This window comes from Mesoplodon mirus (assembly GCF_964341445.2).
Source record: "Mesoplodon mirus genome assembly, chromosome: 15".
NCBI lineage: Eukaryota > Metazoa > Chordata > Mammalia > Artiodactyla > Ziphiidae > Mesoplodon > Mesoplodon mirus.
In genome coordinates, this window is record NC_138991.1 from 29,752,749 (window position 1) to 29,779,440 (window position 26,692).

The following is a 26,692-nucleotide window of genomic DNA, read 5'->3' on the forward strand; positions in this document are numbered from 1 at the left end:
ACTGCAAAACCCACTCAGAAAGCAATTTGGAAATATGAATAAAGAGTAATAAAACTATCATACAATTAATTAATAATGTATCTTTGAGGAATCTATTCTAAGGAAATTATCTGAAATTTGAGAAATTTATATGGATAAAGATGTTCTCATAGCATTATTTATGATAGTGAAAAGTTGGAGACATCCTATGTGACTAACAGTGGGGAGCTGGTTAAGACTATTATGTCCATACATGCACATAATGATTATATACCCAATCAAAATGTAATTACCACTGTAATTGCAGGAACATATATATGTTCACTTATATAACATGTCTATATGTTAACCTAAGAAGAAGGATATAAAATTATATGTATACCACAACTGTAAAAAAGCATGCATATAAAAGACCAGAAAGGAATTCACAAAAATTATAATAGTTAACATTGAGTGAGATTATGAGTGAATTATACTCAATTTTCTTTGTTGTTATTATATTTACTTCCAAAGTAGAAAAAAAAAAAAAAGTTCACCTGTTTGTAATGAGAATAAGTGTCATTAACTGAGGTAAGATGCTTTAAGATGGCTTAACCACATGAAAAAGTATCTGTGAGGTACTCCAAGTGCCTTGGGACACAAAGCCCCTCCCCTGCAGTAAAGAGGAAAAGAAAAGCCTGCCATAGGCATTCTTTTTTCCTGGGAGAAGCTATTTCAAGTCCCACTATCCTAGAAGGGTGACTTTTCAGTGCACAAAGTGGTGAGAAGCTGACAGTCCAAATGGTAGCTCTGAGGACCTAGCACTAATCAAATGACAACTGGGCATTTATTACATATAAGGTAGACTGATGCATTCCAAAAGATAAACACACGTAAAGATGTGTCTCCTACTGGCAGGTGGGAGAAAACTGCTTTCTGTACACTTAAACACAACACACCCTGTGGGCCAGAGGTGGTCCTAAGTATGTACCTGTGCTCCATGTAGCAGCTCAGGGGCTCCACGCACACTGTGATGGCACCAATGGTGAAGGAGGACTTGACATTTGAATCCGGGTGTATCTGCAGGGCCTGGACAACATCAATAACATCTGTGTAGCTGGGGGGGAAAAAGGGAATAATTAGTTTACTGATTGGCGCTTTAGAGTGCGGGAAGAGGGGTATGCTTGCCGAGTGGCTGAGTAAGGGTGGAAGGAAAACCAAAAGGGGGAGACTGCGACTGGGTTCCTTGGGGTCACCCACTTCATGATTTAGAGCCCCCGGAGTCCACAGTGCTTCTGTATTTCCGAGTTCCATTAGTTCTAACTGCAAGAGTGAGTGGAAGAAAGAACCCTACTGCCCACTTCCCTTAGAGAAGCCTGCAGGTGACCCTAGGGCTCTGAGGGTGGGACCTGGTGTTTTCTTTTCTTTTTTTTTTTTGCGGTACGCGGGCCTCTCACTGCCGCGGCCTCCCCCGTCGCGGAGCACAGGCTCCGGACGCGCAGGCCCAGCAGCCATGGCCCACGGGCCCAGCCGCTCCGCGGCATGTGGGATCCTCCCAGACCGGGGCACGAACCCGCGTCCCCTGCATCGGCAGGCGGACTCCCAACCACTGCGCCACCAGGGAAGCCCAGGACCTGGTGTTTTCTAATCAAGTTAGGAGCTCCCGCATTGGTATATTTTCTTTAATAGCTCTTTCCTCTCCTTTCATCTCACAGAACATGCAGGAAAGAGAAAGAGGGATTATGAGACATATCTCCAAGTCAGTAGACACATGTCAAACACCAACTGCATTTGTATCTCCTGCCTGGAACTCCCTCCAGGGCCAATTTGATGTTTTCAATTACAACTTAATATGTTCCTGATCCAACTCTCCCACATCTGCTCCTCTTGAAGTCTTGTCCTTCTCAGCAGAGGAGATTCCGCTCTTTCAGCTGCGAGGCCAAAGGTTTGTTTGGCATCTTCTTTGACTCCATTTTTTCTTAATCTTTAAAATATAACTATGCTCATACTCCCACTCTACCACTGAGTCCAAACTGCTTCTGTCTTTGTATCTCCCTATAACCTGTTTTCAACACAAAAGTTAGAGGGGTCATACTAACCCCATCAGATAAGCCACTGAGTGAGTGGCTTCCATCCCCCTCAGCCTGAAAGCCAAAGCTCTTACAATGGCCCACAGAGCCCTCTAAGATCTGACCCGCACTGCAGGGATGAGTTTAATTTCTTACTATTTCTTCCTGTACCTGAATCTACCTATTTTGACCTCCTGGCTCTTCCCAGAATGTGCCAGGTATACTTTCACCTTTGCACTCTCTGTCCCCTCTCTTGTAATGTTCTTTTCCTCAGATGTCTGCTAGCCTCACTCCCTCAACCCCCTTCGGGTCTCTGCTCAATTGGCATCTTATGAGAGAGGTGTCCTCTGACTTCACGCAGCCTGTGGGATATAGCAATCCTCTCTCTTGATACTCCCCACCCTCACCCCAATTCCTCTCCAAAGCACTGACTACAGCTACACACACTGTATTTTCTAATTTGTTTATTGTGTGTCTCTGCAATAAGAATGTAAGGTAGTTGCTAGGTGCTGTAATCAATGGTGCCTAAAGCAGGGCAGGTGAATGAACTGGACATTGAACTCCAGGAAGACCCCTGGCCACTCCAAGAACATTTTCCTGACTAACCCAGCCTATCACAAAAGGTCAATTCTTACAGAGGAAAAGGCAAATCTGATGGGCAGCCTTGCTGATCATACAGACCTGGGTCTTAGCCTGGGGCTGGGGGGATAGGTACAGCCTGCCTGGGCTATTTCCTGAGTTCCTACAAACAATTCATCTGTACAACGGTACTTGACTTTACTCCATGCAACAACATTAGCACCGCCAAGCCCAGGTCTGCCTCAGTCCTGACCAAACAGCAGTGGGCGCTTCAGTAGAGAACATGGTGTGCTACGTTCTACAAAGAGCGAGCCCTCTGCTCCCTGGCTTCTCTTGGAGGCTTCTCCCACTGCCTGAGCATGTGTGCATATGACCACGTAGAGTGCTTTCCACTGGTTCTGTAGTGTCTGGATGGTCCTAGATGCTAGGAGAGCCCCTCACACTGCAGCAACACTCTGGTAAGCAGGCCTGAAGCTTACGAACTGCCTTAAATCTCTTTGTAGTTGTGTTTAATGGCCTTAATGCTCATGGTGAAGTGCCCTAGCCTTGCTCCTCAGCATCAGCTTTTTCCTCCTCTTCTAAAAAAAAGTGTCTGGGGGCTTCCCTGGTGGCGCAGTGGTTGAGAGTCCGCCTGCCGATGCAGAGGACACGGGTTCGTGCCCTGGTCTGGGAAGATCCCACATGCCGTGGAGCGGCTGGGCCCGTGAGCTATGGCCGCTGAGCCTGCGCGTCCGGAGCCTGTGCTCCGCAATGGGAGAGGCCACAGCAGTGAGAGGCCCACGTACCACAAAAAAAAAAAAAAAAAAAAAAAAAAGTGTCTGGGGCTTTTTACTTTCCATGTTTGGTACAAGCTGTAGAGACTCTCATTTCTTAGGGTTAAAAAGAACTGAAAGGGACTTCCTTGGTGGCACAGTGGTTAAGAATCCGCCTGCCAATGCAGGGGATATGGGTTCGATCCCTGGTCCAGGAAGATCCCACATGCCGCAGAGCAACTAAGCCTGTGCACCACAACTACTGAGCCTGCACTCTAGAGCCCGTGAGCCACAACTACCGAAGCCTGCGCACCTAGAGCCTGTGCTCCGCAACAAGTGAAGCCACTGCTATGAGAAGCCGGCGCAACGCAACGAAGAGTAGCCCCCGCTCGCCGCAACTAGAGAAAGCCCACGTGCAGCAATGAAGACCCAACACAACCATAAATAAATAAATAAATAATCTTATTTAAAAAAAAAAAAAGAACTGAAACATTTATAAGTCAGTCCTGAGGATTTTGGCAATTTTAATACAATAGATTTCCCTTAGACAGGGTGACTGGGGAATTCCCAAGTTTTCAGAGGATTACATTAATTTTCACTGATTTTAATGGAAAAAAGAGCAAAAATCAGGCCCCAGGCTTCTTGGTGAGGCCAATGTATCTAGGTGAAGCATCTGGGCACTGCAGCCAGGAGCCACTGAGGCAGACAGCAGGTCTTTGGTGTCAATCACTCTACTTGTTAATGGGGTGCCTGCTAATGCCCTCCCTTACTGCCCAGCCACTGCCTTATAACCATCCTGGGCATGGCTTCCAGACAGCAGGAGGCAGCCCTCACCTCAGAAGGATGCACACTGATCCAGCTGCTGAAGCCTGTACCTGGCCACTCTGGCTGAACTGCCCCAACTGCATGACGAAGGCAAAAAACTAACTCTTTGTGTTGCCTCTTTCTTTTCAGTATTCTCTTTATTAAAAACAAAAACAAAACAGAAATGAAAAACCCAGCAGGGCTTTAACTTTCTTTCCTCTGAAACAACAGATATTCCATACAATTGTCTTTCAGGCTCTATTTTACATTTGAAATTTAAGCCTACAATTTTACCTCGTTTTACATTAATTCAATTTTTGTTTTGAGCAATACTGTTTTAAATGTAGATAATGTAAAGAATAATTTTACAATGTTCCAGAGTATAAACAAATACAGCCTCTCAAATTCCTTAAAATTATTAAAACTCAGATTTCCGCAGTTTTACTTATTTGTGTATGTATTAAGTTCTATACAATTTTGTCACCTGTGTAGGCTCCACCACCACGATAAAGATACTGGACAGTTCCGCACCACAAAGCTCCCTTGTGTTGCCCTTTTATAACCACACCCACCTCCCTCCTGCCCCCAACTCCCATCCCTAACTCCTGGCAACCACTAATCAGTCCTCCATTCCTAAAATTTTATCATTTCAAAATACATTAATTTTTAAAACAACCACCTAATAATCCACTTGATGTCAAAGCTCAGCACCACTGCCCACCTGCTGCAGTAAGTAGAATGGGACCAGGCCACTCTAGGGGCAAAAGAAAATGCTGCCCTACAGCACAGAATCCTGTAAATCAAAATAAAGGCCACATTCAAGGAATAAAATTCTCAACATGAGAAGCCTCTGGGGTGTCCCCTCACCAACAACCTCAATACTGGGCTCTAAGGCCCAGCCCCAAGGAGATGGACATGCTACAAAGAGGCTGCCATGTGTTCCCTGCTGAGCCTCAAGAGAATGGGCTCAGCCTGTAATAACAGTGTCATAGTGAGCACCACAGCAGGAAATCCATCTGAGGTTCCTAGTGTCCTGGGGCTATGACTGGGCAAGAACTGGGTCTGAGTACAAGTGGGCTGGCCATACACTGTCACTGCAGTCCAGAGCAGCCAGGACACCTAGCACTTTTGCAGACTTGTACAGTTAGAGACAAGGAGTCAACAATGCTTTCTGAAGTAATGGAAGATGGATATGACCTCAGCTGCACAATGTCAAGCTACCAAATTTGACTCCAGGTCCACACCCCCAATGACTCTCAACTCTGGAGAAGCAGCAGGAGGTGATGAAGCTAGGCCCACCCATTCCTTTGACCATTAGAGGCGATGGAAAACAAGTGATCTCTAGCCTTCTGGCTCTGTGGCTTCCACAAACTCAGCCCACTAGTAGGACAAAAGGGTCAACAGAAGGGAAGCCCAAAGCAGGTGTAAGAACAAGATCTCAAGAAGAGAAAAGATGGCCTGGCAGGGCACATACTCCCAACTGCCTCCTGCAGCGCCACTGGCCTGGCTTTCCTCTAGTTCTCACCATCACACCCCAGAGACCAAACAGGGCTTTGGATCTGGGCCTATTCTCTACCGGAAACAATTAGCCAGTTGCAAATACTAATTATTATGAGCACAAAAAAACACAGCATAGCACAAAAGCACTTTGTGAGAACTGCCAAAAGCTTCTTTATCACCAACTATAATGACAGCAGCAAAGAGCACAGCCCATGTTTTCTTGATCTGGCACGTTCTCCTCTGGGCCCAGGGGATGATGGGCCTGCTTCCTCCCTGGAAGCTCTTAGAACAGGTCAAGGGAAGCTCCTTGCAGCCAGGGCTCCCCAAGCAGTGGTACACACTCCGAAACTGTCCTCACAGGGAGCTCCCTGCCCAACTGGATTATTCATGCTCCTCACTGAGGGGCCAAGGAAACCCTCCTGCACTAGCCATTCCGTGGATAATGGGGCTCGAGACTAGAGAGTAGGGACTGTCTCTGCAAGTCCACAGGAGGGAGGACTGAAAAAACTGAAGCTCCCTTGCCTCGGTGGCAAAGGAAGAAGCTTAGGGACCATTACCGTTAGAAGAATTATCAAAGTATCTTGCCCAGAAAACCGCCTCCCTAACTTTCTGCCTTCTGAGGATATTATGATGTTGAGGCCAAACTTAAAACTTGTGTGCCATCCTCACCAGTCACTCTGGGCCACAGGATGGCAACAGTTCTTGTTGAAGGCCTATCTGTGTAACACAGACACTTCTCATGCATGCGTGTTTGTTCTGTGCCCCAAGTTAGCCACACATGAAATAACAATAATGGCAAGGTCACCACCCTACCCCACTACCCCCAAGACTCCCAGTGCTCACCCTTGTAACACCACCAGTAGTCTGGTCTTCTTGCGGATGTAGGCTGACTGGCGGGCAGAGCAGTTCTGTTGGGCCTCCAGGGCACTGGAAAGGTATCTCTGGAAGTGGGCAGCATGAAAACATTCGGAGCTGTCCATAACCTGACGGTACACCATCCACCTGGAAATGGCAAGTGTAATCTCAGCATGAGGACCAGGCCCACAGGCTCTGCCAGTGGATTCAAATGTGACCAGTACTCCCACAGCCTCTCTGTCCAGTGAACCCATACAGGAGAAAGCAATCCTGGCACCACAGAAACAGGTAGAGTGCACTGGCTGGGTGGGGAGCCCTGTATCCTGCACTCACTGCTGGAGCTTTTGGCAGGAAATGCCTTGCCACAGGAAAAAAGGTCAGATAAGCACATGACCAACAGATTTCAGAGTTGAGAAAGACTCCTGAACAGGCAGTCACTTCCTGAAGGATCATTCAGTAAAATGGCTTCAGTCTAGTTTTCAGTAAAATTCTTGCTAAGAATAAGTAATGGGGGGACGGGGAGTTCCCTAGGGGCCTAGTGGTTAGGATTCGGGACTTTCACTGCAGTGGCCCAGGTTCAATTCCTGGTTGGGGAACTGAGATCCCACATGCCAAGTGGCCCAGTCAAAAAAAAAGAATAATGGGATAATGGGTAGGGTGAAGAATTCAGATTCTTTACAGAACAATCAATGGAAATGAGGGAGGAACTGGTTAGCTATTGAGTACTTATGAAGGAGGTCTAATATTTCCCCATATCTCTCCAGAACTCACCTCCCCACAGCGCTCCCCCCACCAATCTCCCACTCTAAACTCCCAAACTTCTAGGTGATTTCAGTCTTCTCAATTCTGCTATATGGCCTCCTGCAGGATGCCTTGCCTTTTTTTTTTAAAAAATAAATTTATTTATTTTATTTATTTATTTTTGGTTGTGTCAGGTCTTCGTTGCTGTGTGTGAGCTTTCTCTAGTTGCAAGCGGGGCCTACACTTTGTTGCGATGCACGAGCTTCTCACTGCGGTGGCTTCTCTTGTTGCAGAGCACAGGCTCTAGGTGCGCAGGCTTCAGGAGTTGTGGCTCGCAGGCTCTAGAGCGCAGGCTCAGTAGTTGTGGCACATGGGCTTAGTTGCTCCGCGGCAACTAAGTGGGATCTTCCTGGACCAGGGCTCGAACCCGTGTCCCCTACATTGGCAGGCGGATTCTTAACCACTGCACCACCAGGGAAGCCCAGGATCCCTTACTTTGAGGTAGACCAACTAGTTATTAAAAGCCTGGTCGGCAAGGGTTGTTTAGCAATCTGCCAACCAAATGGAAGTGATGGATGAATGATTTCCCCAATTTTGCCTAAGCCAGCATGTCCCAGTTCCACCTGAGCTCACGCAGTCCCCTTGTGGTCACGGAAGGATCACATCCACCAGCTCTCAAGTTCTAACCACCCTGGTTCTGAATTCCCCTGCTGACCAGGCACATTCCCAGGCCTCTGCCCATGCTGGTCTTGCTGCTACAGGGCTCTTGCCCAGATATCCAAGGGTTCATTCCCCCATTTCCTCAGGCCTTTGCTCAAATGTCACCTTCTCAGTGAGGTCTTCCCTGAGTACCCAATTTAAAACTGGAATCCCTCCCCCAGCCCAGCACTCCCTATAGTCTTCTCTGCATTAATTTCTCCATAGCACTTTTCACTAGCTAATATACTATTTTCCTTATCTGGTTAACTGTCTATCTTGCCAAACTAGAATACAAGCTCCATGAAGGCAGAGATTTTCTCATCTGTTTTGTTCATTTGTCCCCTATAGTTAGAACAGTATCTGGCATACAGAAAGTACTCAGTATAAATATGTTAAATGAATGGATGGATGGATGACCACTGCGCCGATACCAGTGACACCAAAGGTCAGTGCATGTTGAAGGTTTCCCAGTGCCAAGGCAGACCCAGACATAGAATCCCTTTCCCCAAAGCAAAGGCAGCAGCCATACTAACCTGCCGTATTCCTTATGCAGAGTGACCAGAAAAGCACAGAGCTCGCTAGCATGACAGCCTGGGAGACCAGTTACAATGCTGATAATTACCTACATGAAAGAAAAGCCATGTGGGTTTGTGATTCAACTGGGAGGCAGCGTTGTGTAAGAGGTTAAAAGAACTGACTTCTTGAGCCAGGTTCTATGGGTTTGAACCTCAGCACCAGCACTCACTAGCTATGTGACCTTGGGCTCACAACAGAACCTACCTTGCAGGGTGGATGTAATGATTAACTGAGTTAATATATGTAAACAAAATGCGTGCAACAGTGTCTGGCACATAGCAAACACCATATACAACAATGTAGTGTTACTATAATAATTTCCATGGAGTAGGCTGTGACTAGATCAGTCTATGTGTGGAACAGATAACTAGTGAGAGCCTGCTGTATAGCACAGGGAACTCTACTCAATGCTCTGTGGTGACCTAGATGGGAGGGGTATCCAGAAGTGAGGGGATATGTGCATAAATATGGCTGATTCACTTTGCTGTACAGCAGAAACTAGCACAACATTGTGAAGCAGCTATACCCAATAAGCTAAAAAAAAAAAAAAGTATAATGGAAAATACTGGGCAGAAAGGAGGTTTGGGACAAAAATGCCACAGGCTAAATTGGTGTCGTAAACTCAGCGAAGGAGGGGAGTGGCCTGTGCCTTCCAAGCCACAGGGCCTGAGCTAAGGAAACAAACTGGGTGGAGGAAGCACTTCTCAATCTTGATGGGGAGAAGAGGTGCCAGGCTGCACTTTCCTAATCTTGGCACACGACCACATGAAAACAGGGCCCTCTGCAGGCAGACATTCCAAAGCAACTCAAGAAATTCACCAACAAAGAAGGGGTCAAGCAGAGAAGAAAGGAACCATGCATTTGCTGAAGGATAACGATGTCAGTGACATAGCATGGCAAGGGCTTCTTTAAGTATGTTTTATTTCACAATACACAAGACTCACTGGGACAGGTCTGGAGTGAAGTTCAACTTGGTGGCACTCATCACTTGAGCTAGTCCCATCAGCACAGAGATGGCTATGGATGCCTCTTTTATGGGAAACAGTTCTCCCTCCTCCCCTCTGACCAGACCCTTAGTCTGTATCCCTTTCTGTGCCTATGGGCAGTACTCCATGTAACTGACTTTCTGTTTATACTCTTCCCATCCAAATTTCTCCATCTTGGTTCCCATTCCTCAGCACCCACGCCTCAGCCTCTCAAATCCCAGCAAACATGCTCACAGCCAGATACCTTCTTACTTTAAGGCCAGTCCTGTAGCACTTTGTTATATGAAATATCAATACATATATTAAAAAATATTTAAAATATGTAAAATATAACATTTTCATTTTTAAACTCTTGCTTAAGGGAAAAATGAGGCTTCTGACTGCTTAATGCTTCTATTTTCTTTTGCAGCTGAGTGTCTTTTAGATTTGCACAGAAATAAATGCCCTCTTTGAGCATATTATGACATATGGTTCCAAAGAAATGGTGGGAGGAGTCAAGAAGAGAGACGTGTGAAGCAGGAGATTAAAATCCACTCTTGGGAAGACAGTGTTTATAAAGTGTCACCTTCACCTGGTGGTGCTAGCAAGGTCTCGTTAACACTTCCCCTTACGAAGCTCAATGTGCCAGGTAAGTCCTTGCAACCAGCAAGAGCTGATGGCATGAGAGTACTGAGCAGGAGTTTGGAAGACCTGGAGGGGCAAGGGGGAAGGCACAGCAATATGCCAGGGTTTCATCATTGCTATGGGGCTCAGCTGGGTTTAATGTAGATGCCTGTACACAGTCATTATATAGAGTAGGTTTCATGTATATCATTACATCAGTATCCAGGGAGGTGGAGAGTCTTATAAAAGGGACTCCGCCTGAGCTCCTTTTGTTAATTGACACTGAAGATTAAGGGCAGGCTATCAGGATTATCTTCCCATGAATTCCCAGCTTATTTGGTGAGCTGCTGTACCTTGTCATTTTCTACTGTGTGAGTAGGGTTGATTTCAGCTTGCTGCAGCAGGACAGGGAGATGGGTCCTCATCACGGGTTCCCGACTAATGCTGCTGACGGCAAAATGCTGGAGAAACCTAGAAAAAGAAAGACAATGCTATTACGTTACCGTCACCAGCCTTGCCTGAATGTGCCCATTCACATGATAAACATTTAATTGCTGAAAAGAAACCTTAGTGAATATCTCCAGAGAATAAAATTGTATATGGTGTGTCACTACTACTTTTTATAATTATTCTTAAGAAGCTATAAAGAAAGAAAATGGAGCTTAGAAAGCACCAACTCTGAGGTTTCTGACATTTTAAAAGTCAGAAACAGAAAAACAGAGCTCACCCATCCAGCTCTGGGAGTTTGGCTGAGAGTAGTTTTAGAGGACTCCGTTTCTCCCCAGCAGAATGGCTCAGGACACTGAAGAGCTTCTGCGCACTGGAGTGTCTGGAATATCAAAGGCTCACAGATTAGAATTCCATCTCTCTACAGCAAACATACTTTACATAACTTGTTCTGATATTTTCAAGCCAAAGTCCCGTGACAGAGTCAATACTTCTAAAACAAGCATCTCACTGACTTAAGCAAAATTCAGCATTAATGCAGGATGACTGGTTTGCCCACATAGGAAGCCTGGCCTAAAATCTTTGGTAATACTACAGGTTTCTGATTCTTGGTGGATTTCATCTCTCTTGACTTTTGTTCCCCAAGGGCACTGGCTACCTGCAAGTTGGCAGCACTGGAATGATTGTGTCGGCCCTTTCAGAAGCCAGGACCCCTGTGTTACATAACACAAGTCATCCTGCAGAGAGAGCAGACACACACAGCCTAGGGAAGCAAGCATAAACACTGAAGGCAGCCACTTACAATCTCTTTTGTTCCACAGATAATCCATCTTCCTGGATCACTTTTAAAGACAGCCCTGAGTTAGCCTGCTGTTGCCAGGGGGAGAAGACCTAAACAAAACAGAATTTGAGCAAAGAACACTTTAAACCCAACAACAGGATATGGAACCCACATGGGGATTTGATGGCTGTTGAAAATCTAGACTGTCAGTACAGAGAAAAACCATCATAACAAACAAGTTTGTTCCAAAAATAGAGGCCTGAAGCAATTCTGTTCTGTATTTTTAAAAACTAGAATTTCTTTCTGGGTTCTTCTCCCAGGGATTCTGCTCCTTAAGAGGCCAGGAAGCACAGAGGAAGGTATCAGGTAATACTGTTCTGGCAGCAGGGGCATGTCTTCCCTGGTGATAGGGCCAGAGAGAAGGAGTTCAAGCAACCCCTGCCTAGAGGCAGAGGAATAGCTGAAGAGAATCTCTAGGTTCCTAGACTGAAAGGACAAGCACAAGGAGGTAGAAGGACCAGCTGGCAGTAAGATGGAGACACAGACAGGCCCTAAAAGCCGCTCTGCAGCCAAGGCCAGTTCTTGCCTCTTCTCTGTTCTACGAATCTATCCTGAGGGAGGGACTGTCCTCTCAGAAGCTGTTGCATCACACCTTTCCAAGCATTTCCACCAGAATAAGACTGGCCATTTGTATGACTCTGGCTACTGCTTGGTCTCTAAGTAGGCTGTATAATTCTTGGTGAGCTCCCTCACTTGTGCAATCTGCGCTGAGAGCCTATGGTGTGCAGCCTGCTAGGTGGAACCACTTGCAAGGGCAGGGCCTATGAACCATGGGGAAGGAGATTTTGGGGTGGGGTAGAGAGCTCTGACCCAGTAGGTAGGGCCCAACAACTCAATAAAGTAGCTAAAAGGAAAATGAGTCTAATTATGACTTATAAGGGACAAAGAAGATTTTTCTTAGAAGTTAAAAACCCTTTTGTTCAGTTCCTTTAGGTTCTCACCTTTCAATGGCAAGAGTACTATTCCAGGACCCGAAAAGATCAGAAGCAGCCACCCTCACACCAGCCCTCCCAACTCTCCCTCTCAGCACCTCACTGTTAGCCCTGAAACACTGCCTTACCAACTAAATTGCTAGGAAAAAGGGGAGTAATTGTTTTGCTGAATAATGATTGATGTTACCTCTGAGTAAAATGTTTGGTATATCTTGGATTTGGGGAAAAGGGCAATCATCAGAAAATTGTTTGATCCACGGAAATGAACTGGAAGATGGGGAAGCAATGAACTTTTGAAGTCTATCAGAAGGGCAGCAACAATACTGGTGGAATCCTAAAGAGAAAAAGAGGGAGCATCACTGAGAAAAGCCATATGCATGATACAAGCCCTCACATCTACTGTCAGAACACATACGGTGAATGTCAGTCCAGTTATTTTCACATTACATGGTTTACTGGGATTCAGTTATAGATGTGCTTACCCACACCCAGTTTTAGGAGATATAGGAAGTACAGGGTCTTTTCTCCTAAACTGAAAATATCATCTCTTCCTAGGATATTAATCCCTTATCGGATAAATGACTTGCAAATATTTTCTCCCATTCTGTGGGCTGCTTTTCACATTCTTAATAGAGTCTTTTGATGCAGAGAAGTTTTAAAATTTGATGAAGTCCAACTTATATATTTTTTTCTTTTGTTGTCTGTGCTTTTAGTGTCAAACCCAAGAAACTGCTGCCTAATCCAAGGTCACGAGGATTTATTCCTATGTTTTCTTCTAAGAATTTAATAGTTTTCGTTCCCACATTTAGGTTTATACTCCATTTTGAGGGTTTTTTTTGTATACAGTGTAAGGTAAGAGTCTAACTTCATTCTTTTGCATGTGGATATCCAGTTTTTCCAGCACTGTTTGTTGAAAAGACTGTCCTCTTCTCATCGAATGATCTTGGCACCCTTGTTGAAAATCATTTGACCATATAAGCGAGACTTTCTTTTTGGGCTCTCTATTCTGTTCCATTGGTCTATATATCTAATCTTACACTAATACCACACTGTTATAATTATTGTAGGTCTGTAGCTAGTTTTGAAATTAGGAAGTGTGAGTCCTCCAACTTTCTTCTTTTTCAAGATCATTTTGGCTATTTTGGCAGGGGAGTCCCTTGAGATTCCATATGAATTTCAGGATGGGTTTTTTCATTTCTGCAAAAAACACCATTGGGGTTTTAACAGGAATTGCCCTGAATCTATTGATTGCTTTGGGTAGTACTGTCATCTTATTTTAATATTAAGTTTTCCAGCCCATGAACGTGGGATGTCTTACCATTTATTTAGGTCTTCTTTAATTTCTTTCAGCAATGTTTTGTGGATTTTGGTGTTTTAAGTCTTTCAACTCCTTGGTTAAATTTATTGGAATTGTTTCCTTAAGAACCGTTTCGGATTATTCACAGTTTGGCTACGGAATTGCAACTGTTTTTTTATCTGTTTATTTCATATTCTGCAAATTGGTGAATTCGTTTGTTAATTCTAACAGTTTGTGTGTGTGTGGAGGGAATCTTTAGGAATTTCTACATATAAATCATGTCATCCATGAACAGAGCTACTTTTACTTCTTTCGTTCCAATTTAAATGCCTTTTATTTCTTTTGCTCGCCTAATTGCTCTGGCTAGGACTTCCAATACTATGTTGAATAGACGTGGCAAAAGCAAGTATTTTCGTCTTGTTCCTGATCTTAGAGGAAAAGGTTTTTTTTTTTTAAGTTTGTTTATATATACTTTAAAATTTTTATTTATTTATTTTTGGCTGTGGGCTTCTCTAGTTGCAGCACATGGGCTTAGTTGTGTTATGTGGGATTTTAGTTCCCCAACCAGGGACCAAACCTGGGCCCGCTGCATTGGGAGCATGGAGTCTTAACCACTGGACTGCCAGGGAAGTCCCTTTTTTTTTTTTTTTTTTAAATCATTTAAGATTTCATTATGAAAGTCATATGTTCATTAAATAAAAATGTGAGAAAAACATAAAAATAGAATAGAGAATAAAGGTTAAAAAAATTAATCCAAGGTCCCATCACCCAACTCCAACTACAGCTAACATTTTAGTACTTTTTCCTTCTAGTCTTTTCTTCCTATGCATTCATTGACTTCCCTTTTTTATGTATTGGGAAATCATATTCACTTTTACAGTTTCATATCTTGCTTTTAAAACTTAATCTACCATGTTGTTGTAAACTATCTGTAAACATTTTCAAAGGCTGCATCCGACTCCCCTCTTAGCCCACCACTATGACTGGACATTCATATTATCAATTCCACTTCACCTTTTGTCTACTTCACTGTACCTTTTATCTACTCTTTACTAATTTACTAATTTACTGTTATACATGGTAGCATGCATCTGATGTGCTTCCACGTATCTGTTAACTAACCTCACGTCCTCTGAACACCCATGACCTGGCACTCAGTGTTTTCATGTTGATAAAGTTAGAGCTCTTCATAGAAAAGAAACAGCAACTCATTTTTTTTAATCACCAAAAACAGTTTTCCTGGTTTGTGTTTTTGTCTTTTAATTCCCTTTTTGAATACTTTTCAGAGTTTTAAATTATCAGTGTGATAAAATTTATGCTACATCCATACAGTGGAATACTACTCATCAATAAAGCAATAAAAAGGAAAAACTATTGATACACACCACAACATGGATGACCTAAAAATCATGTTGAGTGAAAAATGCCAGGCTCAAAAGGGTACAGAATGTATCATGTCCATTTATATAACATTTTAGAAAATGCAAACTAATCTACAGTGACAGAAAGCTAATAAGTGGTTGCCTGAAGCCAGAAGCTGGGGGAAAAGATGATCTGCAAAAAGGTATTAGAAAACTTTTGGGGGGGTGACAAAAATCTGTATCTTGACTGTGCTGGTGGTTTCATGAATATATACATCTGTCAAAACTTTAAACAGATACAGTTAACTGTATGTATGTATGTATTTATAATATATTTTATTCAATCCAACATATCCCAAATATTTTAAATGTAATCAATATAAAAATATTATGAGATATTTTACATGCTTTTTTTTAGGTATAGCTGATGTACAATATTATATAAATTTCAGGTGTACAACATAGTGATTCACAATTTTTAAGGGTTATATTCCATTTATAGTTATTATAAAATATTGGCTATATTCCCTGTGTTGTACAATAAGTCCCTGTAGCCAGTTAACTGCACTTAAAGTATATTTCAATAAATTATCAGCAAAAAGTTAAAAAATCCTTAAGTGGCCAAATCTGACAAACTGTTTCTTTAGAATTTCTTGTATCATTTCTAAGCTTAGATTAGAAAGTCTTCCTGTCCCTAAAGATTTAATAAATATTCATCTTTATATTCTCCTTAACTGGACTTATTGTGGTGATAATTTAATAATATATATGTCTAAGACAGTAGATCTTAAAAGTTCTCATCAGAATCTGAAAAAGAATGGATATATGTATAATTGAATCGCTTTGCTGTACACTTGAAACTAATACACTGTAAATCAACTATACCCCAATATAAAATAAAAATTAAATTTAAAAAAGTTCTCATAAGAAAAATAATTTGTAACTATACCCTTTTTTCTACTTATGAAATTTTAAAATATTTAATTTTCTCAGAAGTTTATTTTCATTTTTGATATGAGTTAAAAATCCATCCCCACCCACCCCAAAATTAGGTAACTTATCATTCCAGCCCTTAAGTTTCACCCTTTCCTTTCTGATGCTGGAAGACTCTTTAACCTAATTAATATCACATATCAAAGCTTTCACCTAATATAGCCATCTAACTTGTCTGGTTGGTCTGCCTGCATTTTTGAATAGCCGTTAAGGAACAAGGTTCTATGTGGAAGAAAGACATAACTCTTCCTGACTTGCTCACAGAATTCATTTTCAGAGCTATCTGACCAAACCACTTTACCCGGTCTCTGTCCTGGCTCCCAAACAAGCTGGTTTTGAGGCTGAGACCACACAGGGTGGAGGGCCTGCCCTCTGCTTTGGTGTCACACTGTGATGAGCTGTGCCCTGGCCAAAGGGTACAGGCTAGGGGAAACTCATAGCTACCCCTATGGCTCACAAGAGCCTCTCCATGACTTTCCTGCCTGCCTGCCTGCCTCAAGGGCAGCGCTGGTTCCTAACATCCTGCCCTGTGGTGGTAGAGGGAAGACAGGGAGTTATTTGATTTTCCCTTAGAAGTGTGAGTATCTTTCTGAACATCAAAACCATGGACTGTAAAACACCTACCCCATCATAGAACAAAACGGAATTCATGTGATCCTTGGAAATGATGATATTTCCGTGATGACGGTCAGAAAACAGAAGTCCACCAGAGAAGAAATGTACTTTCCCTGGAAGGAAAAGAGAGCTGGTAAGAGCTGGAGGGCTGGATTCTGGGGGCCAGTATCACAACGTTCTTCCTGCAGGTTCCAGGCCAAGACAGAGTGGTTACTAGAGACCATTTGAAGTGCTTAAGTTAAACAATCTTTATGCTGAGCCCTGTGCGCTGAGAAAGCCAATGTACCCTCTTAGGGTCTCAGAGAGAAATGAGGCATCAGATACAGTCTTTGCATAAGAATTAGAAAAAGAAACAAGTGAGTAAGTTATCAGCTGATGGAGAGAGGCAAAATTCACATTCACTTATGGGTGTCTTCCAGGGAAATACACTAAAAAAGACTTTGGTATGTCTGCTCCATTACTGAGTTTATAGATGCTCCTTTCTACTATCTTGGCAGAAGCTGGCTCGGCTCTGAAATGACCACATCTCTCTCATAAGGCCCAAGAAAGAGCACTAGGGCATGAGTTGTTGAAAGACTGGTGAAGGGTGCTTAAGGGCCCCTTGCCAGGAAAGGAACATGTGAGTTAGGCAATAAGTGAATTCTACAGACACTGGAGGCTGCTGTTCTGTAGTTCCCAAAAGCAAGATGGGTGGGACATGGACACTGAATGTGGGTTCCTTAGAATAAGGATTCAGGTTTAAGGAGAGCTGCTTGTTTCCTGGGTGGCCAAGGTTACACAGCAGCTCAGTATGGGCCCTAGGGAGTAGATCACAGAAATGATGGACACTAAGGTCACAAGGGTTAAGGCTGGGCCTGGGCTTGCTTTGGAGACCCAAATGAAGTACCCAGGGCACCCATAAGACCCCTAGGTGAAGCTGCTCTCTGGAATGGTCCAAGCTGGATCCTTCCTATTCCTGTAATAGCCTTTCTTTCCATGTCTTCACAAACAGACAAGAGATAAAGTATTTCTTAGAGCTCAAGGCACAGGCTTGGGGAAAACCGCCAATATCTTATTGCTAAGGCAGAGGACATGAGACCAAGAAGAGGGACTGATTCCTTGAGCTGTAGTTCTAAAAAGGCAGCCCCAAAGCTGTGTAAGTTGTAATGACAAGGAGAGCAAAGGCCAAGTTTTGAAGGTTTCCTGAGAAGGTGGGGTTTCAGGAGGCAGAGAGGGGCCTAGAGAGTATGTGTGCTTGTGTGTGTGCATGTTAATGGGGGATGGGGAGAAGTGGGGGAGGTGGAGGCAGTTTTTAGGTACTAGAGGACGGTTTGAAGCCTGAATCTCAACAAAAGAACAAGACAACCAGTCAGAGGGAACTAATGCCAACCTTACCAGCCAGCCCAGTTCAAGGCACTCAATGGTTCAAGTCCTGTAAGGCTTCTACCCTCTAACAAGTAAAATCTAGCCTCACCTACACACAGTCTTGCCCTATGGCCCTCTTGAGTGGAGGTTCCTCATGCCCCAGCCTCATCCTGCACCCATGCCAAGGTTCATCACTGCTGTTCCCAGACCATTCCCTCCCACAATGGCACAATATTTTCATTCCCTCAGACTCATGCCCCTCCTTTCCTTCACTGCTCACATCTACTCCCTCCTAATTATGCTACAACACTTCAAACAGCTTCTGAATGTGTTCACAGTCTTCTCTTCCAAAGCCGACACTCCCATTCCCTCTGAGAGATCAGGGGGTGGGCCATGCCACGCTCTGGCCTTGCTGCTCCTCAATGCCAGTTCCATACCAGTAAAGCAGCACCCAGAATGTCTTAACTTCTGAAATCTTCAGCTACAGAACCTACTCTCTGACTACAAAATGCCATCATACTTTTAACTATCTCACTCCCCAAACCTCATCTCATGATGTCACTGAGCCTTTGAAGCCTTCAGTTCCCCCATTTTCCCTTATTGCTCAGAAGTTTCTGACTTTCCTCTCATCCACATTCAGGGCCAATCCCCAGGTACAAGACAAGCTTTTGATCTCTGTTTTGTCAGGGAAAGGGATGGGAACAGATTTTATTTAGTATTTACTAAGCACCAACCATGTCATATACATTATAGTTTTCCATCTTTGCAACAACTGTAAGAGGTAGTATTATTTTTAGAGGACTGATGGGAAACTCAAGCTTAGAGAGATCTTCCCAAAAGTCATAGAACTGCTTGATAGTGGAGCCAAGTACAGAACACAGGTTTGTCTGATGTCAGGGCACTGTACCACGCTAGCCACTTCGGTTCTCTTTTTTCCTTTACTTCTGCTCTCTCCACAGCCCATCTGTGGCTAATCTGATGAGGTACCTTCTCTGCTTGCTCAACCTCAACAAGCCCTCAGTGCTGCCTGGCAGTCCCACCACTGCCATCTCCTTCCATCAACTCCTCCAGGGCCCAACCAAAGCCCTTAACACTCTCCTAACACCACAACTTCTTAAACTCCAGCCACAAGATGACTCTACCTACTGTTACAGAGGAAAGAGGGGTCAACAGGTGTAATCAGGTAGAAACTGCTCCCCTACCTACTGCTTAGTATCTGGACCCTTCCATGTCCTGGGCTCACCATCCACCTGTATACCTCTAACAGAAAGCTTCTCAGGAACAAGTACCACTCAAAGGCCTCCTGGACAAACCTCAAAATCATTCCAAAGCTTCCAGAAAACAGCACATATCTGAGAGCTGGTACATTCCAAGTAGTCACTGGGAAGATGGGAAAAGAAGTGGATCAGGGAGGTCATCTCCAGCACTTCTTCTCCCTCTAGATTCTAAAGCCTCAAAACAAAATGGAAAAGAGGCAGAGAGAAATTCACAAGGCAGTGCTGGAAAAGCACTCACTATGGGACCTGGCCCAGGACAAGAGCTGATTTTAGTACTGGTGCAGACTGTTCTGTGTTGCAACTACCCTTTGCTCTGGGAATAGTAACTCTGTTATTATTCTCAGGGCACACATGAGATAACTGAAGTCTCTCACTGGGTGGTCCAATGCCAGTGCCCCAGTCTCTTAGATACTAATCCACTTGAAGTAGTAACACTTCCAGTATCTGTTCTGGACTTGTGACTGTCAAACTGTTATCTGATAGGACATGCCTTTGCAAGGGCTTCTCAGTGACTGGGGGAGCCAATTCCTGATGAGATCTCCCTGGCTCCTTAACCAATCCCTGGTGCCTTGCTTAACGGGCTCTTTCATTCCTTCTCCATTCTGTGAGCCTGAAAACCCAAGGTAAGAGGAAGGTCCCCCTCAGTACCCAAGAAGTAGCAGGGGACTACAGCAGGGCTGTCTTTGATTGACCTCTACATCCCCGGAGATCTAACAGGAATGAGCCCTCAGGGCAAAATAAGACACCAAATGTTAATGAAGAATTTGGCTTTTCCTCCTTCAGACAACTGGCTGTACAAATAAAAACGCTTGGACTTCCCTGGTGGCACAGTGGTTAAGAATTCGCCTGCCAATGTAGGGGACACGGGTTCGAGCTTTGGTCCGGGAAGATCCCACATGCCGCAGAGCAACTAAGCCCGTGTGCCACAACTACTGAGCCTGCGCTTTAAAGCCCCTGAGCCACAGCTACTGAGCCCGCGTGCCTAGAGCCCATGCTCTGCAACAAGAGAGGCCACCGCAATGAGAAGCATGTGCACCACAACAAAGACTAGCCCCCACTCGCCACAAACTAGAGAAAGCCCTCATGCAGCAAAGACCCAACACAGCCAAAAATAAATAAATTAATTAATTAAAAAATAAATAAATAAAATAAAAATCCTCCAGTGGTCCAGCCTGTGTAAAGAGGGAACATTATCACTGCTGGGAAAATATTATGATGCAATGGCTGGATAATTCTCCTTCTGTGTGTGTGACAGTATGTGAAGTATACATATATGATTTAAAGAAAAAAAACTGGGCTTCCCTGGTGGCGCAGTGGTTGAGAGTCCGCCTGCCGATGCAGGGGATGTGCGTTCGTGCCCCGGTCCGGGAGGATCCCACATTGCGGAGTGGCTAGGTCCGTGAGCTATGGCCACTGAGCTTGCGCATCTGGAGCCTGTGCTCCGCAACGGGAGAGGCCACAGCAGTGAGAGGCCCGCGTACCGCAAAAAAAAAAAGGAAAAAATAAAAGAAAAAAACCTAAACAACAACAAACCCTGATGCCTGTGTATGCACCACTCAGCTTAAGAAATCAAGTATTCCTAGTGCCTTTGAAGCCTCCTCAATGTCCTTCCTCAAAGGCCCTCTCTCTTCCATCCAGAGGGAACCAACATCCCAAATTTTATGTAGCTTTACCATACTTCAATGTATCTATAAACTATATATGATTTAGTCTTGTCTCTTTTACTTTCATACAAATGGAATCTTAACACATGTGTTCTTCTGTGACTGGCTTACTTCTTTCAGCATCCTGTTCCTGAGAGTCATCCATGCTGTAGGTAACATGCAACTGTGGGTAATATGTATGTTGTAGGTATATGCTATATAATTCATTCATGCTCAGTGCTGCAGAGAACTTTCTCTTTTAAAGTGTCCCTCAACAGTTTCATATCAACACAAGGGAACACATGAGAGGGTGCAGAATGAAGCAGATGGCCACTGCCTGGGCCTTCCCATCACAGGAAGGTGAAACTAAGCTTGGTCACCAGAGTTCTCAGACTTTATGTGTCAATGGTACCAGCATCTCTGCTCCTCATTGCTAAAAAATCTCTGCCTGATGGAAAAAATACTCTGGAATCTGTAAATTGCTACAGAGATAATGAAGGTGCTGCCCGAGGGCCAACCATTCACTGAGGCTTGCAGGAAGTAGTAGATATATGGTCAACTGATATTCAACAAAGGTGCAAAGACAATTCAAAGTAGAAAGGAGAGTCTTTTCAACAAATGGTGCTGGAAAAAATGGATATTCCCATGTAAAACAATGAACATCAATTCATACCTTGCACCAGATATTCTGCCCATTAGCACCAGCCACAGTGGAAAACTTCGTACTTCATAGGGATGGCAGGTAGTGTTCTCAGAATGATTTTGTCTCACTACTGGGGTAAAATTAGTCCTAAACTAAATGCTGCTCTGCTTCTTGCCTAACAAAGCTTAAAAGAAGGCCCAGATGATAAGAGTAGAGAGAAACAGAGCAGTTATTATCACTGTATTCCCTATGTTTGCGGCTAGAGGAAAGACTGAACCACGTTAACCTGAGACATGAAAGATGTAAAAAATGTCTAAATTGAACTTCTAGAGATGAACAATACCATTTCTGAGAAGAAACACACACTGGGTAAGACTAATGACATGACAGCTGTTGACAGCTTAGCTACTCCGTGGTTCTGCTGCCTCAGCATCCATCTCGTTTGGCCAAGCGGCCTGCACGGGCCTTAAACTGACACTAGCCCGCGCATGCGAGCACATGTCCTAGACAACAGCCTGCAGAGTCACAAGCAAATGTAAGTTCCTGATATGACTTTCCCAGCAGCCCTTGTCATCAAGAGTCTCCCCTGCCTCCTTAGTGCCTTCCCCTTGTGTGCCCCTTATATAAGACCTCCATGAGCTTAACAAAATTCCACTCTTTTTAGTTTGAATTGACCAGTTTGGCCTTAGCCAAAAGGCTAAGGAATCCCAAAGCACTCCAACCCACAGACCCTAATAAAGGCATGTACCCAGGTCCAGCCTGCACCTTGCCTTGACCACCACCCCCTGGCCCCCGCACCTCCGTGTAGCCCCTCAAGGTATGCCATGTACTTCCTCCTGGACCTGTGAATAATAAACTTCTTTATTTCAATTTCTTTCGTGGTCTTCTGTTGAACCTGGCTCACCATCCAGCAGCCTGTGTTCCGTTTGACAAATGTTAATTTAACAAACTCATAACAACAATGCAGAACAAAAGATTAGTAAATCAGAATATGTAGAAACTATGCAAAATAAAACACAAAGAGAAAAAAGACTAAAAATAATTGTACAGAGCATCAGGGAGCTGTGGGACAACGTTAGGCAGCCAGATGTATGTAATTGGAATCCCTGAAGGAGAGGGGAAAAACTGAAGAAATAATGGCCAAAAAATTTCCAAATTTGAGGAAAACTCTAAATCCATCAACTCAAGAAACTAAATGAATCCCAAGCATAAGCAACATGAAGAAAACCACACCAGTCACATAAAGATCAGACTGCTTAAAATCTGTGATAAAAAGAAAGAAAATCTTAAAAGCAGCTGGTAATAAAGGACATCTTATATAGAAAGGAACAAAGATAAGAATGACAGTAGATTTCTGCTCAGAAATAATGTTAGCAAGAAGACAGTGGAGTGGAGCAACATCTTTAAAGCACAGAAAGAAATGGTCAACCTACAATTCTTTACCAAGTGAAAATATCTTTCAAAAGCCTCAGGGTTGGGACTTCTGAAATGGCTGTGAGGAGTCTGGAAAATTCTCTCCCCAGGAAGCAGCCATAAAACTGGACTGTCAAAAACAACTAGTTAAGGACTCTGGAAACGGACCAAAGTTATACAACAAAACTGAGAAGCATTTAAGGAATTCTACTGAAGCTTGGTAAGAACAGTGGAAATCTATGGTATTTTAGCTTGGGGCTATTCACATTACCTCCCCTCCAGCTCTGTGGTGCAGAAGTCTTATGAAGGAGAGAGGTTGGCCTGCTGGAGTGGCTGACTTTATTTGGGGGCAAAGCACAGAAAATTCCATACGTAGGGATATCAAAAACCAAAGCAATCCAAATGGCAAACGTGGGACTTCCCTGGTGGCGTGGTGGATAAGACGCTGTGCTCCCAATGCAGGGGGCCCAGGTTCAATCCCTGGTCAGGGAACTAGATCCCACATGCATGTCACAACTAAGAGTTCATATGCTACAACTACGGAGCCCGAGAACCGCAAATAAGGAGGCCGCCTGCCACAATTAAGACCTGGTACAACAACAACAAAATAAGTATTCAACAACAACAACAACAACACAGTGGCACACACTCAGGGAAGACCAACATTGGACCAGAGATCTCAGTGCTGGCTGGTACAACCAGCCAGAAATGTAACAGGAAAATCAGAGGAGTGAGACCGTAGACGGCAATTATGTCTTTACACACCACAAGAAAGATGTGGTGCAAAGCACTGTCCTGGTGCCAGGTGCACCAGGAGACATGTACAAGAATGCTCATGAGAGCACTGTCTGCACTAGCAAAAAACTATAAACAACCCAAATGTCCATCAAGAGTCAAAAGGATAAACAGCATATTTTCATACAAAGCAATCCTATGGAACCATGAAAATGAATGAGCCATATGGCTACACACAACAATCTGGATGAACCTTAGGACCAGAACACTGAGTGAAAAAAGCAAGTCCCAGAAGAACACGATAGAGTGTGATCCTAATTTGTATTGAATTCAAAAATAAGACATTGTTTAGGGATATAGGCATATGTGGTAAAACTCTAAAGCAGGCTCCTGAGGATTAGGTACTGGGCAGCCTGCCTGACCAAGGTCAGCAGGGTAGGGAAGAGAAGGGCACATAAAGGAAATGAATGAAAAGGAAGCTGCATAACAAAAAGTCTTTTGATAGCAGAAGTCACTAACTGGGAAAGGGAAAAAATACCAGAGCTGGAAACATTTCAAGGTAAAGGAAGTACTATTCTTTTTATCCATAAGTAGTTCATTGGGCCATCCCTAGACCAAAAATCAAAAGACCTGGACCACCCCCCCAGATGTCACCACTAACTCAGAACCATTTTTCACCTTCTATGGGGCTCAAGATATGAAGATCAATCAAGATAATGCATGCTGATGAGCTCTTTAAATGCCTTCAGAGGATGGGAACAAATAAATCTCAGTCTCAACTCCAGGCATATTTACCTAGACCCTTAAATGACATTTAAGCTTCAGGACCCTTCACCTGCTCAAGCCCCTTTTCAAGGCCCAGAGAAGAGACCTAACCCTTCTGTATGTACTATTTTTCCTTAAGACAGCCCTGAAGTGGTATAAACGTCAAACCCTATAAAACTGACCCGAGCCCTGAAGTGGTGAAATGCTTAATACACAGCCAGAGGATATTCCTATTTAAATTCTCTGCTCTACTGAAATTTCCTGCCTCAGAAAACCATCTCCTATTCAAACTACATTTTCCTCAGGAACTAAGAAAGTGTGAAATCTAAGCTCTCAAGTGTGTGACTAACAAGGCCCCAGAAATTCCTGGCTTTATTCGTGTGTAGAGACCTCAGGATACACTGAATCTTGCTGGATAACTCAATACAGTGTAAGATTATTTTTCTAACAAGGACTTTTGCTAATAAGGTGCAAACTAATTTTGGCAAATATCCTTGCTAAATATTATAACTGGCTCAACTATGACACAGCACAACCACCTCTGTGTTGTGTCTACAAGCTGATTTTAAAACATTATGCAACTTGGCCTCAAGGCTAGGAGTACTGTCACACACTCTCCTGTCTTTGGCAAATGTTCCTAACTTCCTGGTTTTTTGTACCAGGATCTGGAGAGGCAGAAATGCAGGGGGCACAGCATGATAAAAAATGCTACCTGGCATTTTGTGGATCGAAAACCAGGACTCCTTGTGCTTTATCTTCTATGACAACAGAGGAGCCAAGTTTAACCAGTGATCTGAGAACATGGAGAGCAACTTGTCACTGGAGAGAATATTTTCAAGAAGAACAAATTATCCAGAGAGGGAATTTGCTTAGTAAAGGATGAGGAATTTGTGGAGTAAGTCACAACTCTTCTTCCACAAAAAAGGCTTATCTAACAGGGAAAGAATAGGACTCATAAGAAAATGTTATTTTGAGGAAACCAAACAGGAGCATGGACTGAATCCCCAGGAAATCCATGTAAGACCAACACAGTTCTTGAGAATTTTACATCAGCAGAAACACTGCCAGCTTGGACTGAAAGGGATAGAGAGAATAGAAAAATGAAAGGAGACTGTTGGACCCCCAAAATTCTAGCAGCAAGAAGCAGGCTGATAGAACTAGTCAGCTACAAAGTGCCACCTTCATGAAAAGGAAGGACGACAGAGGTATAGCCACAGACCAGAGGGCAGAGTCATTAGTCTAGAGGGCAAAACTAAGAGTTTAGAGGGTAGAACCAAGAGCCCAGTGGGCAGAACTAAGGGCCATGGAGGACTATTCCTAGGCCTTGAAACCTAATGTAGGAACTGGAGTTTGTCTAGCTGAATTTCAAAGCTGCCTTGGGGTTGGGACTCCTTTTTACCTTTCATTTTTCCCCCTTTTTAATATGAATGTCTGTAACTGTTATCCTATGCCAGTCCTACCTTGTATGTTGTGAGGGCTGGGGCAGATAACTTGCCTCTAATTTCACAGGCCTACAGATGGAAAGGAATTGTGTTCAGGACCTGTACTTTATGAATTAGCTCCAGAGCCTCACCTACAGCTGATTTAAATAATCTTGATGATGAGATTATGGATTTTTCAGTTGGTGAGATTTAAGACTCTGAATTGTTACCATAATGGAACGAGGCTCTTGGGTGGGGGTGATTATACCTTGCATGTGAGAATCGTGGGGCACAGAGGGCACACTGTGATAGGCAGAAATTTAAAAGAGCCCCCATGATCTTCATCCTCTTAGGTTACTCCTGTATTCATGTAACATTATATGGAAAAAGGGAGATTATCTGATTGGGCCTCCTCTAATCACATGAGCCCTTTATAAGCAGACTTTTCTCTGCCTGGTAGAAGAGGAGTTCAGAGAGATTCGAAGTGTGAAAGAGATTCAACACAATTAAGGTTCTTTGTTGCTGAGATGGAGGGGGTCACAGGGCAAGGACTCCTGGGAGGAGGAGCTAAGAGTGGTCCCAGTTGATAGCCAGCAATGAAAGAGGCCCCTCAATCCTACAGTCTGAAGGAAATGCACTCTGCAAACAACCTGGATGAGCTTGGGAGCAGGTTCTTTCCCAGAGCCTCCAGATATAAGCCTGGTTAATGCCCTGACTTCAGTCTTATGAAACCCTGAACATGAATCCAGCAAAGCCTTCCTGGACTTCTGACCACAGAACTGTGAGAAAATAAATGCATGTTGTTTCAAGCTACCGAATTTGTGGTAATTTGCTACACAGCAG

General features: G+C 43.8%; 1 protein-coding gene across 3 annotated transcripts in view; it reads right to left on the bottom strand.

Annotated features, from left to right (window-relative positions):
- DNAAF9 (dynein axonemal assembly factor 9) overlaps positions 1 to 26,692 on the bottom strand; it is a 147,071-nt gene that overhangs the window by 31,155 nt on the left and 89,224 nt on the right. For all 3 annotated transcript variants that reach the window (XM_082600362.1, XM_082600361.1, XM_082600360.1), the window contains 8 exons: positions 16,618 to 16,721; positions 12,530 to 12,676; positions 11,372 to 11,460; positions 10,850 to 10,951; positions 10,476 to 10,593; positions 8,491 to 8,579; positions 6,506 to 6,664; positions 950 to 1,075 (listed from right to left, as the gene is read on the bottom strand). In XM_082600362.1, the coding sequence (XP_082456488.1) occupies positions 950 to 1,075; positions 6,506 to 6,664; positions 8,491 to 8,579; positions 10,476 to 10,593; positions 10,850 to 10,951; positions 11,372 to 11,460; positions 12,530 to 12,676; positions 16,618 to 16,721 (934 nt within the window). The remainder of the gene's footprint in view (positions 1 to 949; positions 1,076 to 6,505; positions 6,665 to 8,490; positions 8,580 to 10,475; positions 10,594 to 10,849; positions 10,952 to 11,371; positions 11,461 to 12,529; positions 12,677 to 16,617; positions 16,722 to 26,692) is intronic.